Here is a 12,409-nt window from a genome sequence, read left to right as displayed (position 1 = left end):
GTGGTGCTTTTAACTGCTCCTCTTGCACAGTAAACAAGCGGCTTCTCCCCGCCAGTGGAGATACCTTGGAGTGGCATTTAAACAAGAAATTCTCTCTGACAGTCACCCTGACTCCTGTCCACACACACAACCCTCAGTTCCAGGCACACTCGTTCTCCACGCCAAGGAACAGAAAGCAGGCACAGGTGTGAGGGTAAAAGTCATGGAGCGGATCTTAGCCCTATGAACTGGGGAAAGAGTCCAATGGAAACCACAGATGAATGAATTTAAACCAGCCCTGCTAAGAGAGTCTTGCCACAGAAGTAATGCCCGTGAGTTTTGGACCTACCTCATTGTTCTCCTGCTCGGACATCCTTTGCTCATGATCGGATCCCTCCTTGCTCTGCTTCCCTTTAGATTTGCACTTGCCTTTTTTACAGTTCCCACTGCAGGGCTCCCTCTCCCCTTTGCAAAGTGCCTGGAGCCTAGCAAGGAACTTGGCCTTCCAGGCACCGAAGTCCGCCTCGATACTGCCGTGCTTGCTTTTGGTTACATTACAGTCCCCTTCCGCTCGAGTCATGACGCGACTGGCACTGAGCATCCACAACCACTTGTCAAGGTTTTTTCCAACCTAAGATGGGAAGAGGAACAAAGCCCAGGAACTTAAAGAGTCAATCATTCCGAAAAAAAACTGGAAAGGAATTTAGAAAAAGATGGTTAGATGCACAGCCATAGCTGGCTGACTTCATGACTAGGAACTATGGATTTCTGAGCTATCATACCAGATCTGGTGCCAACACAGAGTATAAACTTGAACCTTAGCTTCTCTGCAGCTCATAGTTTCCTCATTAGTAGAACAGTATTATCGTCACCACTGACTATGTCCAATTCGGGGTGCCAAACTTTAAGGAAAGATGTCAACAAACTGGAGAGAGTCCAGAGAACAGCAACAAAAATTATTTTTTAAAAATGTAGAAAACCTGAGCAGTGAGGAAAGGTTAAAAATATCTGGGCTGCTTTTCTTTTAGTTTTAAGAAAAGAAGGCTGAGAAGGAACACGATTAGTCTCCAAATCTCTTGAAGGCGGTTATAAAGGAGGACTGTGTTCTCAGTGTCCACTAGAGGTCAGAAAAGTAGTAACTGGCTTAATCTGCAACAAGGGAGATTTAGGTTATATATTCGGAGAAACTTTCTACTTCTAAGCATAATTAAGCTCTAGAAGGAGCTTCCAAAGAAAGTTGTGGAATCTCCATCACTGGAAGATTTTAAGAACAGGCTGGACAAACCCTTGACAGGGATCTAGGTTGGGGTGAGCCACATGCGGCTCTTTAGCCACCTCCTAACAGGCAGCCATTTCTTGAGGAGGTGGCAGGGGGAGAAGTCTTCATTTGCTTCTTTACACTGTAAAGCAACGGTCACCAGCCCATCGATTGCAATCAACTGGTCACTCCTGGAGCCTCCGACACTGAATGGCTGTTTCAGGGCTACTAGTAATTCAGAGGCACAGCAGGTTGCCTGCCAGATCCCCATGCCATTCCTGGAAGCAGCCAGCTGCTAGCACATCTCTGCATGCCCCTGGCGGGAAAAGGGGAGGAAAGCATCACTACATACATTCTCCGCCCCATTCTCACAACTCCTATTGGCCAGAAACTGACCAACCAGAGCTGCGACGGCAGTGCCTGTGTGTGCAGGCAGTGCATGGAGACTCGCTCTCCTCCTCCCCACAAAGGTCTTGCAGAGACGTACCAGCGGCCTGCCGCTTCTGGTAGCCATGCGGGGCCATGGCATGCAGGCAGCCAGCCAACGTGAGCCCAGCTGCTCTGCCAGCACCTCTGGTAAGTGCTTCCTGGTCACAGCCTGCACCCTCTCCTCCACCCAAACTGCCTCCCAGATCCTGGACTCTTTCCTCCCCAGCCCAGAGCCCCCTCCTCCACCAAATTCTCTCCCAGAGGCCAATTTACTCCATCACCTATTTTGTTCAAGTCCAAATTTGTCTGTCATCCGCTGTATACGTGCTTCCCTGGGCATGTGTACAGAAGCTTTGCATGTGGCTCCTGAAACATTTTGGTCAAAAGACAAACAAAAACAATTGCTTTGAAAAATTGCCAACCCTGGTCTAGGTCTGTCTGGTCCTGCTTAAGTGCAGGGAGCTGGACTTCAGGACTTCCTCAGGTCTATTCCAGTTCTGTATTTCTAGGATTCTATAATAGAGGATAGTTTGCAGCATTTGCTAGTAATAACGAAGCCTATGTCTGTAGAGTACCAGGTACTGCCATCAGGCCCTCAAGTACTATACAAATATATTCTGCTAAGTTAACATGATTTTCTCTTGAACACAGTCAGATAAAAGTATTAAACACCATCAGACTCTCACATTGTTTGCCAATAACAAGATTTACATGATCCAGTACAGATAACAGAATGCAAAGGAGTACTTTAAAAAAAAAGGGAGAGAGTCAATAAGAAGTCGGTGGTTTATTTTGTCTTTAGAAACCACACCGATCAGCCTTTCACAAAACAAATTGAACAGCTTTAACTACTAGTTTTAAAAGTTTCACACAGAGATTTACAAAATGTATTCTGTATATAGTAGGAATGTTAAAAAAAAATTCTTGAGGGAGAGGAGAGTAAACATGTAACTGATGAAAATTTCAGCGGTTACACATTTACACCTAGCACAGAAGGTGGGAGGAGGGGCCTCCGTGGGAGCTGGAGCATGCGGGCAGCTAGCTTTTAAGCCAGCTTCCCGCAAGCACCGACTCCCATGGAGCCGCCTGTCCCCGCCTCCTGTGCTGTTGCCTCCGATACAGGGGCAGGGCAGGCGGCTCACAGGAAGCCTGCTTAAAAGCCAGCCTTCCGCATGCACCAGCTCCTGCCTGCTCCCTGCCCCTGCTGGGAGCCTTGTGTGTAACTGCGAAGGTTAACTGATGAGCCCAGGCTGATGGGTTACTGTGTACACCGTCAGGTTCCTAGTGTATACTACAAAGGCTGGGAATCAGAGTTACTCTGTAGCTTTACAGGTATCTTTACTACCCTGAGGAAAACAATCCACAAGTTAACATGGTACCAATAGGAATTATTCCTCTTCACTTTGAAAGGATGCTGCACTTGATAGGGAGCTGGATCTGGCCTTATATACCGCCTCCTTTAAACAGCTCATTTTCCAACTTCTTAAAACCAAGATTCCAGAAGAGTAATTCCCTCAACCTGAGAGGTGCAGACACTGAAGTTGCTTAGCAACTCTTCGGGATCAGAAAAAAAAAGAAAATCCAACTCACTGTGTTGTAGTGGTCCACGTATACTGAATTTCCCAAGCCAAACACAGCGTATCGCATGCCTTTCAGATAGGTTTTGCCAAACCTAAAGTCATTCGCAGCCTCTTCTAACCATTTGCAGAACCACGCTGCATTCTCAGTTGGCTGTCCATCAGTGTAGGTAGCAACAAGAAACACACAAATATTTTTGCTGGTTGCCTGAAGACAGTATATCGGAAGAAAATCGTACTTTAAAGGGATGATCAGTGCATTTTCAAAAACAACTTTAATACAGGTTGGACCTGCCTAGTCCGGCACTCCTGGGACCTGACCAGTCCCAGATGAGGGATTTTGGCAGATCAAGGGAGGTAATTTGTGACCCCCTGCCTCTACCAGGGTCAACCCCGCCAGGCAGCTGCACACCATGGCTCTGGGACCCACTGGACAGCCACACGACGCAGCTCTGGGACCCACCTACGTTGCCACAGCTCCCTGCCCACCGAGTCAACATCACCGCAGATTCCTGCCCCACCAGGCCACCATTACCATGGCTTCCAGCCCCATGTGCTAGGGCTCCCAGCCACACTAGGCAGCCCTGCCATCAACTTGCTTGAGGGCGTTGCCCTGCCATCCCCACAGGGTCCCTGCTGCTGGCTCTCCACCGGGACTCTCCGGTCCTGCAACATCTGTGTAGGACCACCGATCCACGTAGGACCACCGATCCACGTAGGACCACCGATCCACGTAGGACCACCGATCCACGTAGGACCACACAGGTCCAGAGAGTCCAGGTTTAGAGAGTTCAACCTTTATTAGAGCGTCAGAAAGAAAAACGTCCTTTCAGAAGTCTAGTCATGAAATCTACAGCAGAATACCCTAGGCAAGAAGCTGGTAAATTCACTCTTAGTATAAACCAGGGGTGACCAAGAGGAACTTTATGAACATCAACTAAATAAATCTCAACACCCCACCGAAGAAGGAATGAAATATTATTAGTTGCAGACAGGACACTAAGGGCACCGTGAGGGACTTGAGCAATGTCTTGGTCTTACTTGAGAAAGCTTGCAGCAGAACCAAGAAAAGAACTCAGATCTCCAAGCTCATAGGCTTGTGTTTTAGACAGAAACTACCCATCCTACCTCATCTTAGAAACAGGCAGTTGGTATTAAATAAGGACCAACATTAAAACTATTTCAAGGCAGCGTTTTAGGCTGTAAGAGGCCCTGCAATGAAGGCTCCCTATTTACCCCAGAGATGCACTCTTCAAACCAAACCTTGTGGAATTTTCAGGGACCTAAGGGAGGTTTGCGGTGAGAGGCACAAGAGAAAGAACCCCTCAACAGACCCAGGAAAATAGCTACAATAAATAAATGTAACAATGTAGGGAAAGACAGATAGGCAAAGAAAGACAAACAGAAAAATACTAACCTCTTCTGCAAGACAATCATCGGGATCATAGTCTCTCATGTTAATGATTTCTGCCGGCAGATTAAGGGAGAGAATTGCTTCAGCAAGAACTGTTGCAAATCCCTGGAGGGAGAGACACGGAAAGGCTTTAACTGCAATAACCCAAACAAATTATGCTCTATCCAGCAACCATGAGATGGTGTTAGAAACTCACAAGCCTTGAAATAAGAAGCTGATAATATTTCCATCTGGCTATCATGTACAGAAGCAGAACAAAGATACCTATGAAACATGCATGCTGCATTTCTTTTTTAAAAAGTGAAGTGCATTTTGTCTTGGAAAAAGTTAGTATTTCAGATTTTTTTTAAGACTATTTCTGCAGACAAAAAGAAAAATCACTCATTTTTTGTCTTTGAGAAGGAAACTTTATATAGCAGCATCTCTCCCTACAAGAGAAATTTAAAGCTATGCCAATAGATTAAAAGAGTATATTTTAGGAGTGCATGTAATTAATAATCCCTTAGATTTTTTAAAGATGAATAATGATTTAAAACCTAATTTCCTCTTCATTTTTTATTGTATTGGACAACAAAAACCTAATCAATTTCACTTTGGGGTTCTTGCACAATATACACTGCTTGCAAGCCAAAGTTACACTTCCATAACATTTTGAATTGCCCTTGTCAACGTAAAATAAAAATCCCTTTTACCTTAGCAGTGCCAGTTTGAGAGCCGTAGAAAATCTTCACCCCAGCAACATAAACCTTCTTTGCTTTTGGTCCTGTGTATCCATTCACTAGCACATCCTCTGTTACTTTCAACTGAGTTAGTTTTTGTCTGGATTTTTCATCCTACAACACAATTGTAGTATCTTAATCATACCCCTTTCAAACTCATCTTAAACTAGTTTTCATATAAAACAAAAATCACCTAGACAAATCTTCAGCATTAAGTTGGTGAGCACTAGCAAATGTAACTAAAACATATCACTATTACAATAGGCCCAAAAAACAATCAAACAAACATCACTCTCATTGCAGTAAACCACATTACTGTAATCTGATTTTACACTATAGGGTGTGACTTGATCACAGCACGTGTCTGAAGACATTTCTTCCTCCCATCCCACATATCTACATGGTTCACCCACATACACAACTGAACAAATATTTAATGAGGGAGTTTGTACCATCTTGAATGGTTTAATCCTACTCTTCGTGAAATCATGGAACTTTTATTGTTAACCTCACTGGGAACAGGACTGGCTTCTAAAACATCAGGTGTAAGCAGTTGTCACAAACATGATTCTACATTTAAAAAAGTACCCAATGCAGAGTAGAAAATCTTCTTCACATAGTAAATGGGGCGATTATGTGAGATTAGTTCATACACTGATCAGCAGCTGATTCCAGGAAGCCTGGGGCAGAGCAACTCTGCCTCGGGCTTCCTGTAGTCAGCGCTGGTCAGTTTCAGCAGAAGCTGACTTGGGGACACCTGGGGCAGAGCAGCTGGGGTGCTGCTAGGTTGCTCCAGTAGCGCCGCTCCTCGGTGCTACTGGACCAACCCAGCAGCACCCCATCTGCTCTGCCCCAGGCGTCCTGATTCAGCCACTGCTGAAACTGACCAGCAGCGGCTGAATCAGGACCTGGGGCAGAGCAGCTGGGGTGCTGCCAGGTTGGTCCAGTAGTGCCCAGAGTGGCGCTGCAGGACCAATCGGCAGCGCCCCAGCTGCTCTGCCCCAGGGTCCAAAACAAAAGCCTGGTCTGCTGGGGGGGGGGGGGCACACTAGCTGCGCCGCCCCCCCCCCCCCCCCCCCAGCAGACCAGGGACACGGGGAGCAGAGCCGCAGCGGCAGCGGGGTGCCGCGCCTCTGAGGCTTTGCTCTGGCAAAGTCTCAGAGGCGCGGGACCCCGCCGTGGCTGCAGCTTCAGTCCCGGTGCCTGTGGTCTGCTGGGGACGGTCCCCAGCAGACCACAGGCACCGGGACTGAAGCGGCAGCAGCGGCGGTTCCCCGTGCTTCTGAGGCTTTGCTCTGGCAAAGCCTCAGAAGCACGGGGACCCGCCCGGTGCCCCTGGTCTGCTGGAGACGGTCTCCAGCAGACCAGGGGCACCGGAGCAGCTTACGAACGGGGCTTTCTCGCCCCGGAGCTCGCAGGTAGCAATCCGCCACCTCGACCTCCGGGGCGAGAAAGCCCCGTTCGTAAGTGCGGATCCGACGTAAGTCGGGGACTGCCTGTACTATGATTTTCAAGTATGCCAAACCTCATTTAAACTTTAAGTAGTTAGAACTTGCACATGCCCTAGAGTGGACTTACACTGAAATGAAAGGCCACATTCCCCCACAAAGGTGGATACATTTCAGTAGTGGGTTAAAGAATTGATGGATTCTTGCAGTTCAAAGAATGTAAATACTAGAATTGTGAAGTCTCGCTTACCTGCTTTTTGATTTTGAGGGTAATGAACTGAAAGCAGATCCAAATACTGATGCCCAAAGCTGCACTAGTGTAGATGTAAAACCTGTTTAGCCATAAGGACATTAGATGAGCATAGAAGTAGCTCCAGACATCCACTGATGCATCTAAAATGAGAATGAATCATGATTGTCATCTCCCAATCCAAAAAAGCAACAGCTGTTTCCTTCTTCATCAATCATTTTGAAAAAACAACACAAACACCCTGCATCTGTCTGTCTATTGACCTTAACTCTTCTCAGTCTCCAAATCATGCAGTAACAGGTAGAAATCAAGATGGCTTTTGGCTATGGACATAATCATTATAAATGAATTAGGGATTTGCTGGCCTTTTACCCAGTAAAACATGGCTGCGTAGACTAAGCATAACTGCAGCCTCATATGCAGGCCAAAGCCCAGACTGTTACAGGACATCCCAAGTTTCAACAGCATAGTTCTGGTGCGCTTAGTCTTAAACAACATGGTCTGTGCCATTATAGACTCTTAACAATTAATACAGTCTTAATGCAAAGCCAAACTTCATCTCACTGTCCACTGTCTTGCAATGAATCCAACGTATGTGAAACCTTGCACCTTTTATAGAGTTCTTCTGACTTCCAAGAGCTCAGTGCAGGATTAGAACCATTACAACTGCTCACATCACACAAGTTTTAATATATTATTAAACTGAACATACTTTATCAGCATTATACAAGGCGTATAGCCACAAGGTTTTTATTTAAAAACAGTATTTACTTTTAAAATACAGCATTAAGAGCAACGTACATTGCACTATAGTAAACCGCTATTTCCCCATTCTCTTTGGCTACGTCTAGACTGGCATGATTTCCCGTTAAAAGCATTTGCGGAAAAGAGCGTCTAGACTGGCACGGACGCTTTTCCACAAAAGCACTTTTTGTGGAAAAGCGTCCATGCCAATCTAGACGCACTTTTGCGCAAAACAAATCTGAGCTGTCTACACTGGCACTTTTGTGCAAAAGCTTTTGCACAAAAGGACTTTTGCCTGAACGGGAGCAGCATAGTATTTCCGCAAGAAGCACTGATTTCTTACATGAGATCGTCAGTGTTCTTGCAGAAATTCAAGCGGCCAGTGTAGACAGCTGGCAAGTTTTTCCGCAAAAGCTGCCGAAAAACTTGCCAGTCTAGACACAGCCTTTCAGTGCTAAGACACAAGTTAACAAAATAAGACTAACTCAAATTTATTCTTTCTGAAGAGCAGGGACTTCTTATGCTCCTACATGGGCTCCAACATCAGGATTCCAATACAGGCAGTCCCCGAGTTACGCAGATCCGACTTATGTCGGATCCGCAGTTACGAACGGGGCTTTTCTCGCCCCGGAGGACGGGAGCGGCGGGATGTCCAGATGTGCCGCGGTCCCGCCGCCCGCGTCCTCCGGGGCGAGAAAAGCTGCTCCGCATCTCCCTGGTCTGCTGGGGGGGGGGGGGGCAGCTAGTGCACCCCCACCCCCCTCAGCAGACTAGGCTTTTCTTGCCGACGACGCCTGGGGTAGAGAAGCTGGGGCGCTGCCGGGTTGGTCCCGCAGCGCCGCTCCTCGGCGCTACTGGACCAACCCGGCAGTACCCCAGCTGCTCTGCCCCAGGCGTCCCCAAGTCAGCCGCAGCTCAAACTGACCAGCGGCTGACTACAGGAAGCTCGAGGCAGAGTTGCTCTGCCCCGGGCTTCCTGGAATCAGCCGCTGATCAGTTTCAGCAGCGGCTGACTTGGGAACACCTGGGGTAGAGCAGCTGGGGTGCTGCCAGGTTGGTCCCCACAGCGCTGAGGTGCGGCGCTGCGGGGACCTACGCAGCAGCGCCCCAGCTGCTCTGTCCCAGGCGTCCAAATTCAGCTGCTGTTGAAACTGATCAGCGGCTGATTCCAGGAAGCCCAGGGCAGAGCAACTCTGCCTCGAGCTTCCTGTAGTCAGCCACTGGTCAGTTTCAGCAGCGGCTGAATCTGGACGCCAGTTCCGACTTACATACAAATTCAACTTAAGAACAAACCTACAGTTCCTATCTTGTACATAACCCGGGGACTGCCTGTAGATGCTAGGGTCCATGGTCAGTTCTGCTATCCACAAGCATGCAAGTAGGAGAAGGACAAGTTTCTTGGAAATTGAATGTAAAGACTCATTTTATCATCAGTGTTCATTGGGAATGGTCACACCACCACTTTTCTCACACTGTCAGCTCTCTCATTGATACTTCCCCACTTCCACAGGCTGGCCATCCCTGCCTAGCATTTCAATCAGAATGAGCTACTTGAAAGGAAAGAAATGAGGAGTCACTGGGATAGTAATTCGTAACTACAGTCAGCCCTACAAGCAGCTGCCTTCAGGGGCAGCTATGTAACAATTAATTCCCTCAGAGGTCAGAGTTGTAATGCCAAAAACACTGAAGACAACAAAATGTTTGTGAAGATAAATGTGAGCAGCAGACATTTTCCAATGATTTTGAAGCAGCAAAAACCCAGAGAACTTTTCTAGACTAAGGAACTTTGCACCAGTCTAACTACACAGATATAATCATATACAGCCTCTTCCCAACTTACGAACCGGTTATGGACCAAGCAATTGGTTGTAACTCAATTCATTCGTAAATCGGACCCCATAAAGTTATATGTGACTGCGTAAGCGCGGAATCGCGTTCATATTCTGGGGTCCGCTATTTACGACAGCTTTGGTCGTAAGTGCGAACGGTCGTAAATCGACCGTTCACAACTCGGGGACCGGCTGTAACTGCAAGCCCTTTAGAATCAGCTCTTTTAATAAACTAGCTTTCAAGGTCCACAACCAAACCAGGAGCACCAGGCAAATAAAAGCTTAACCTAGCCTTCCTTGCAACAGAAATCTCTTTTTGGTAGAAGGCATATCTTAAAAAACAAGTTTTCCTAGAAGTTTGGAGACCTGGAAACTAGCTCCTGCTCTACCAGTGGTTTGATATTGCATGTGTAACAACTCTTCTTCTCAAACTCTTTGACAAAGAGGGGGAATGAGAGCAAACAGAAATAAAGTTGCTTACCCACTCCAGCCTTGTTCCAGCGGCTAACACTTCAAACAAAAAAGTTAATTAGCTCAGCTTGGAACACAAATAACCCTCTGGGTCCAAATTTTACTGCAACAGGATCTAATTCTATCCCACCAGGCAGCAATCTAGCCACAGTCTCTAAATACCCTTATCTAGCAGCATACTCGTAACCCCAAGAATAGCCCATCCTATTCCTCACTGCTTCATCCCTAGAATAGTGATAGAAATGTAGCCGTGTTAGTCTGGGGTAGCTGAAGCAAAATGCAGGACTATGTAGCACTTTAAAGACTAACAAGATGGTTTATTAGATGATGAGCTTTCGTGGGCCAGACCCACTTCCTCAGATCAAATAGTGGAGGTTTTTAAGTCTTGGCTTAACAAAGCCCTGACTGGGTTAATTTAGTTGGGATTGGTCCTGCCTTGGGCAGGGGGCTGGACTTGATGACCTCCTGAGGTCTTTTCCAGCTCTATGGTTCTATGAGTCAGACACACACCAGCCCTTCCTTTTGTGGAGTTTAGATACACTCAGCTGTCTGTGATTAGCACCCTTCAATCCTGGCTCCAAAATAACACCCAAAAACCAAAACCATTAGCTATGGGGGGGGGAGGGAAGAGAAGAGACATTCTGTTGGGGCACCACTAATTCAGGGTTACCTTTACATTTCTCTGATATTAACAAGTTTTGCTTTGGGTATTTTCATCAGAGACATATTCCAATCTCATTTTTATTTGTAAAGCCAGCTTGTACCTATGTGGTTCCAGCAGCCCTACGGTTTTAAGCTATTGGTCATAGGAGTCACTGCTTCCAAGCAGGGCTCCAATTTGACTCCTTTTTAAAAGAATGAGCAAATGAGTGTGTATTGTACTCCGACCTAAAAGCAGCAGTGAGTGAGCCCATTCCCACCTTGCTAGGAGCTGCAAGATAACAGGCCAGCCTTGATGTGCTATACTAAATCGGTGTCCCGTCGGCCTCATAGGGGACTTATCTTCTGTCAAGACACTTAACTAGACTGATTCCTTAATAACCATTAGGCCTTTCCACACAATAGTACTTACCCATGGCACGAGCGTCAACACACGCAGCCAGTGCAGCTGAGAGCAGACAGCAGCCGAGAAGTCGGTATTCTAGAGCCAGCTGTGCAATTACAAGTCTCCCGTCTGTGTGCTAGGAAGGGAACTCAGCTGGGACGGAGGCATCCCCGGGAGCTCGTGGGGGCAGCCATGCTGCTTGCAGAGGGATGCCGGGACGCTGAGGGGTTTTTCCTCCTCCCCACTTCACTGTACAGATCGCCAATCACACCTCGGCGGGCTGGGGCGGCGGCGTGTATTCCTCGTGCCTAGGGGAAAGCGCATCCGCACACGCGCCGCACTGAGCCACGGAAAGATCCCAGCGAGCTCACACACACAGCAGGGGGGCGGCCGCGCGCCTTGGGGCTGGAGAAATGGGCTTGGCAGCCACACGGGCCAGGTCGGGGAAGCAGCCGCCCGGGGACCGGCTCCTGCGGCTAACACGCCACAGAAACACGCGGCAGCCCCGAGCGAGGCGCAGAAGCACCCGGCCCCCCGCTGCACGAACAGCCCGCAGCCAGCCCGTCTCCGGCACCAGCCCCACCGGGATCGCAGCCCCCCCTCCCCCGGCACCACCTCGGGATCGCAGCCCCCCCTCCCCCGGCACCTCCACGGGATCGCAGCCCCCCCTCCCCCGGCACCTCCACGGGATCGCAGCCCCCCCTCCCCCGGCACCACCTCGGGATCGCAGCCCCCCCTCCCCCGGCACCTCCACGGGATCGCAGCCCCCCCTCCCCCGGCACCTCCACGGGATCGCAGCCCCCCCTCCCCCGGCACCACCTCGGGATCGCAGCCCCCCCTCCCCCGGCACCACCTCGGGATCGCAGCCCCCCCCTCCCCCGGCACCACCTCGGGATCGCAGCCCCCCCCCCCCCGGCACCACCTCGGGATCCAGCCCCCCCCCCCGCCCCCCGGCCCGGCTGAGCAGGGGTCGGCCAGGCCGCTGTTTCGCGGACCCCGCAGGGAGACCCAGCGCTGCCGGGGGCCCTTTGCCTAAGTTCCACAAAACCGCTGAGCGCCTCCGCCGAGCGGGACTCCCCCCCCCCCCCCCCGCGCCCGGCTGCCCGGGCGGGGCTCCCTTAGGAACAAGGCCCGGGGGCGGGCCCGTCGCTAGAGGACACGGCAGAGGCCCCGTGGGTCTGTCTCCGCGAGCAGGGACGAGGCTGAGCGCGACTCGTGGGGGGCGCCCACTCGCAGAGACTGCTCC

General features: G+C 49.4%; 2 protein-coding genes across 2 annotated transcripts in view; one reads left to right on the top strand and one right to left on the bottom strand.

Annotated features, from left to right (window-relative positions):
• LOC102458161 (S-adenosyl-L-methionine-dependent tRNA 4-demethylwyosine synthase TYW1) overlaps nucleotides 1–12,409 on the bottom strand; it is a 187,789-nt gene that overhangs the window by 174,613 nt on the left and 767 nt on the right. Inside the window, exons 2-7 of the mRNA XM_075905103.1 lie at nucleotides 11,191–11,471; nucleotides 7,075–7,217; nucleotides 5,350–5,490; nucleotides 4,661–4,762; nucleotides 3,257–3,451; nucleotides 329–610 (exon numbers count right to left, since the gene is read on the bottom strand). Of these exons, the coding sequence (XP_075761218.1) occupies nucleotides 329–610; nucleotides 3,257–3,451; nucleotides 4,661–4,762; nucleotides 5,350–5,490; nucleotides 7,075–7,217; nucleotides 11,191–11,194 (867 nt within the window). The 5' untranslated portion in view covers nucleotides 11,195–11,471. The remainder of the gene's footprint in view (nucleotides 1–328; nucleotides 611–3,256; nucleotides 3,452–4,660; nucleotides 4,763–5,349; nucleotides 5,491–7,074; nucleotides 7,218–11,190; nucleotides 11,472–12,409) is intronic.
• Nucleotides 2,744–12,409, top strand: part of MRPS17 (mitochondrial ribosomal protein S17) — a 68,400-nt gene continuing 58,734 nt past the window's right edge. Inside the window, exon 1 of the mRNA XM_075905108.1 lies at nucleotides 2,744–2,755. The gene's annotated coding sequence lies outside the window, so the exon portion shown is untranslated. The remainder of the gene's footprint in view (nucleotides 2,756–12,409) is intronic.

Source organism: Pelodiscus sinensis, chromosome 21 (genome assembly GCF_049634645.1).
Source record: "Pelodiscus sinensis isolate JC-2024 chromosome 21, ASM4963464v1, whole genome shotgun sequence".
Lineage (NCBI taxonomy): Eukaryota > Metazoa > Chordata > Testudines > Trionychidae > Pelodiscus > Pelodiscus sinensis.
The sequence above is the reverse complement of the archived record's forward strand: the minus strand, read 5'-3'. Positions and strand labels throughout refer to the sequence as shown.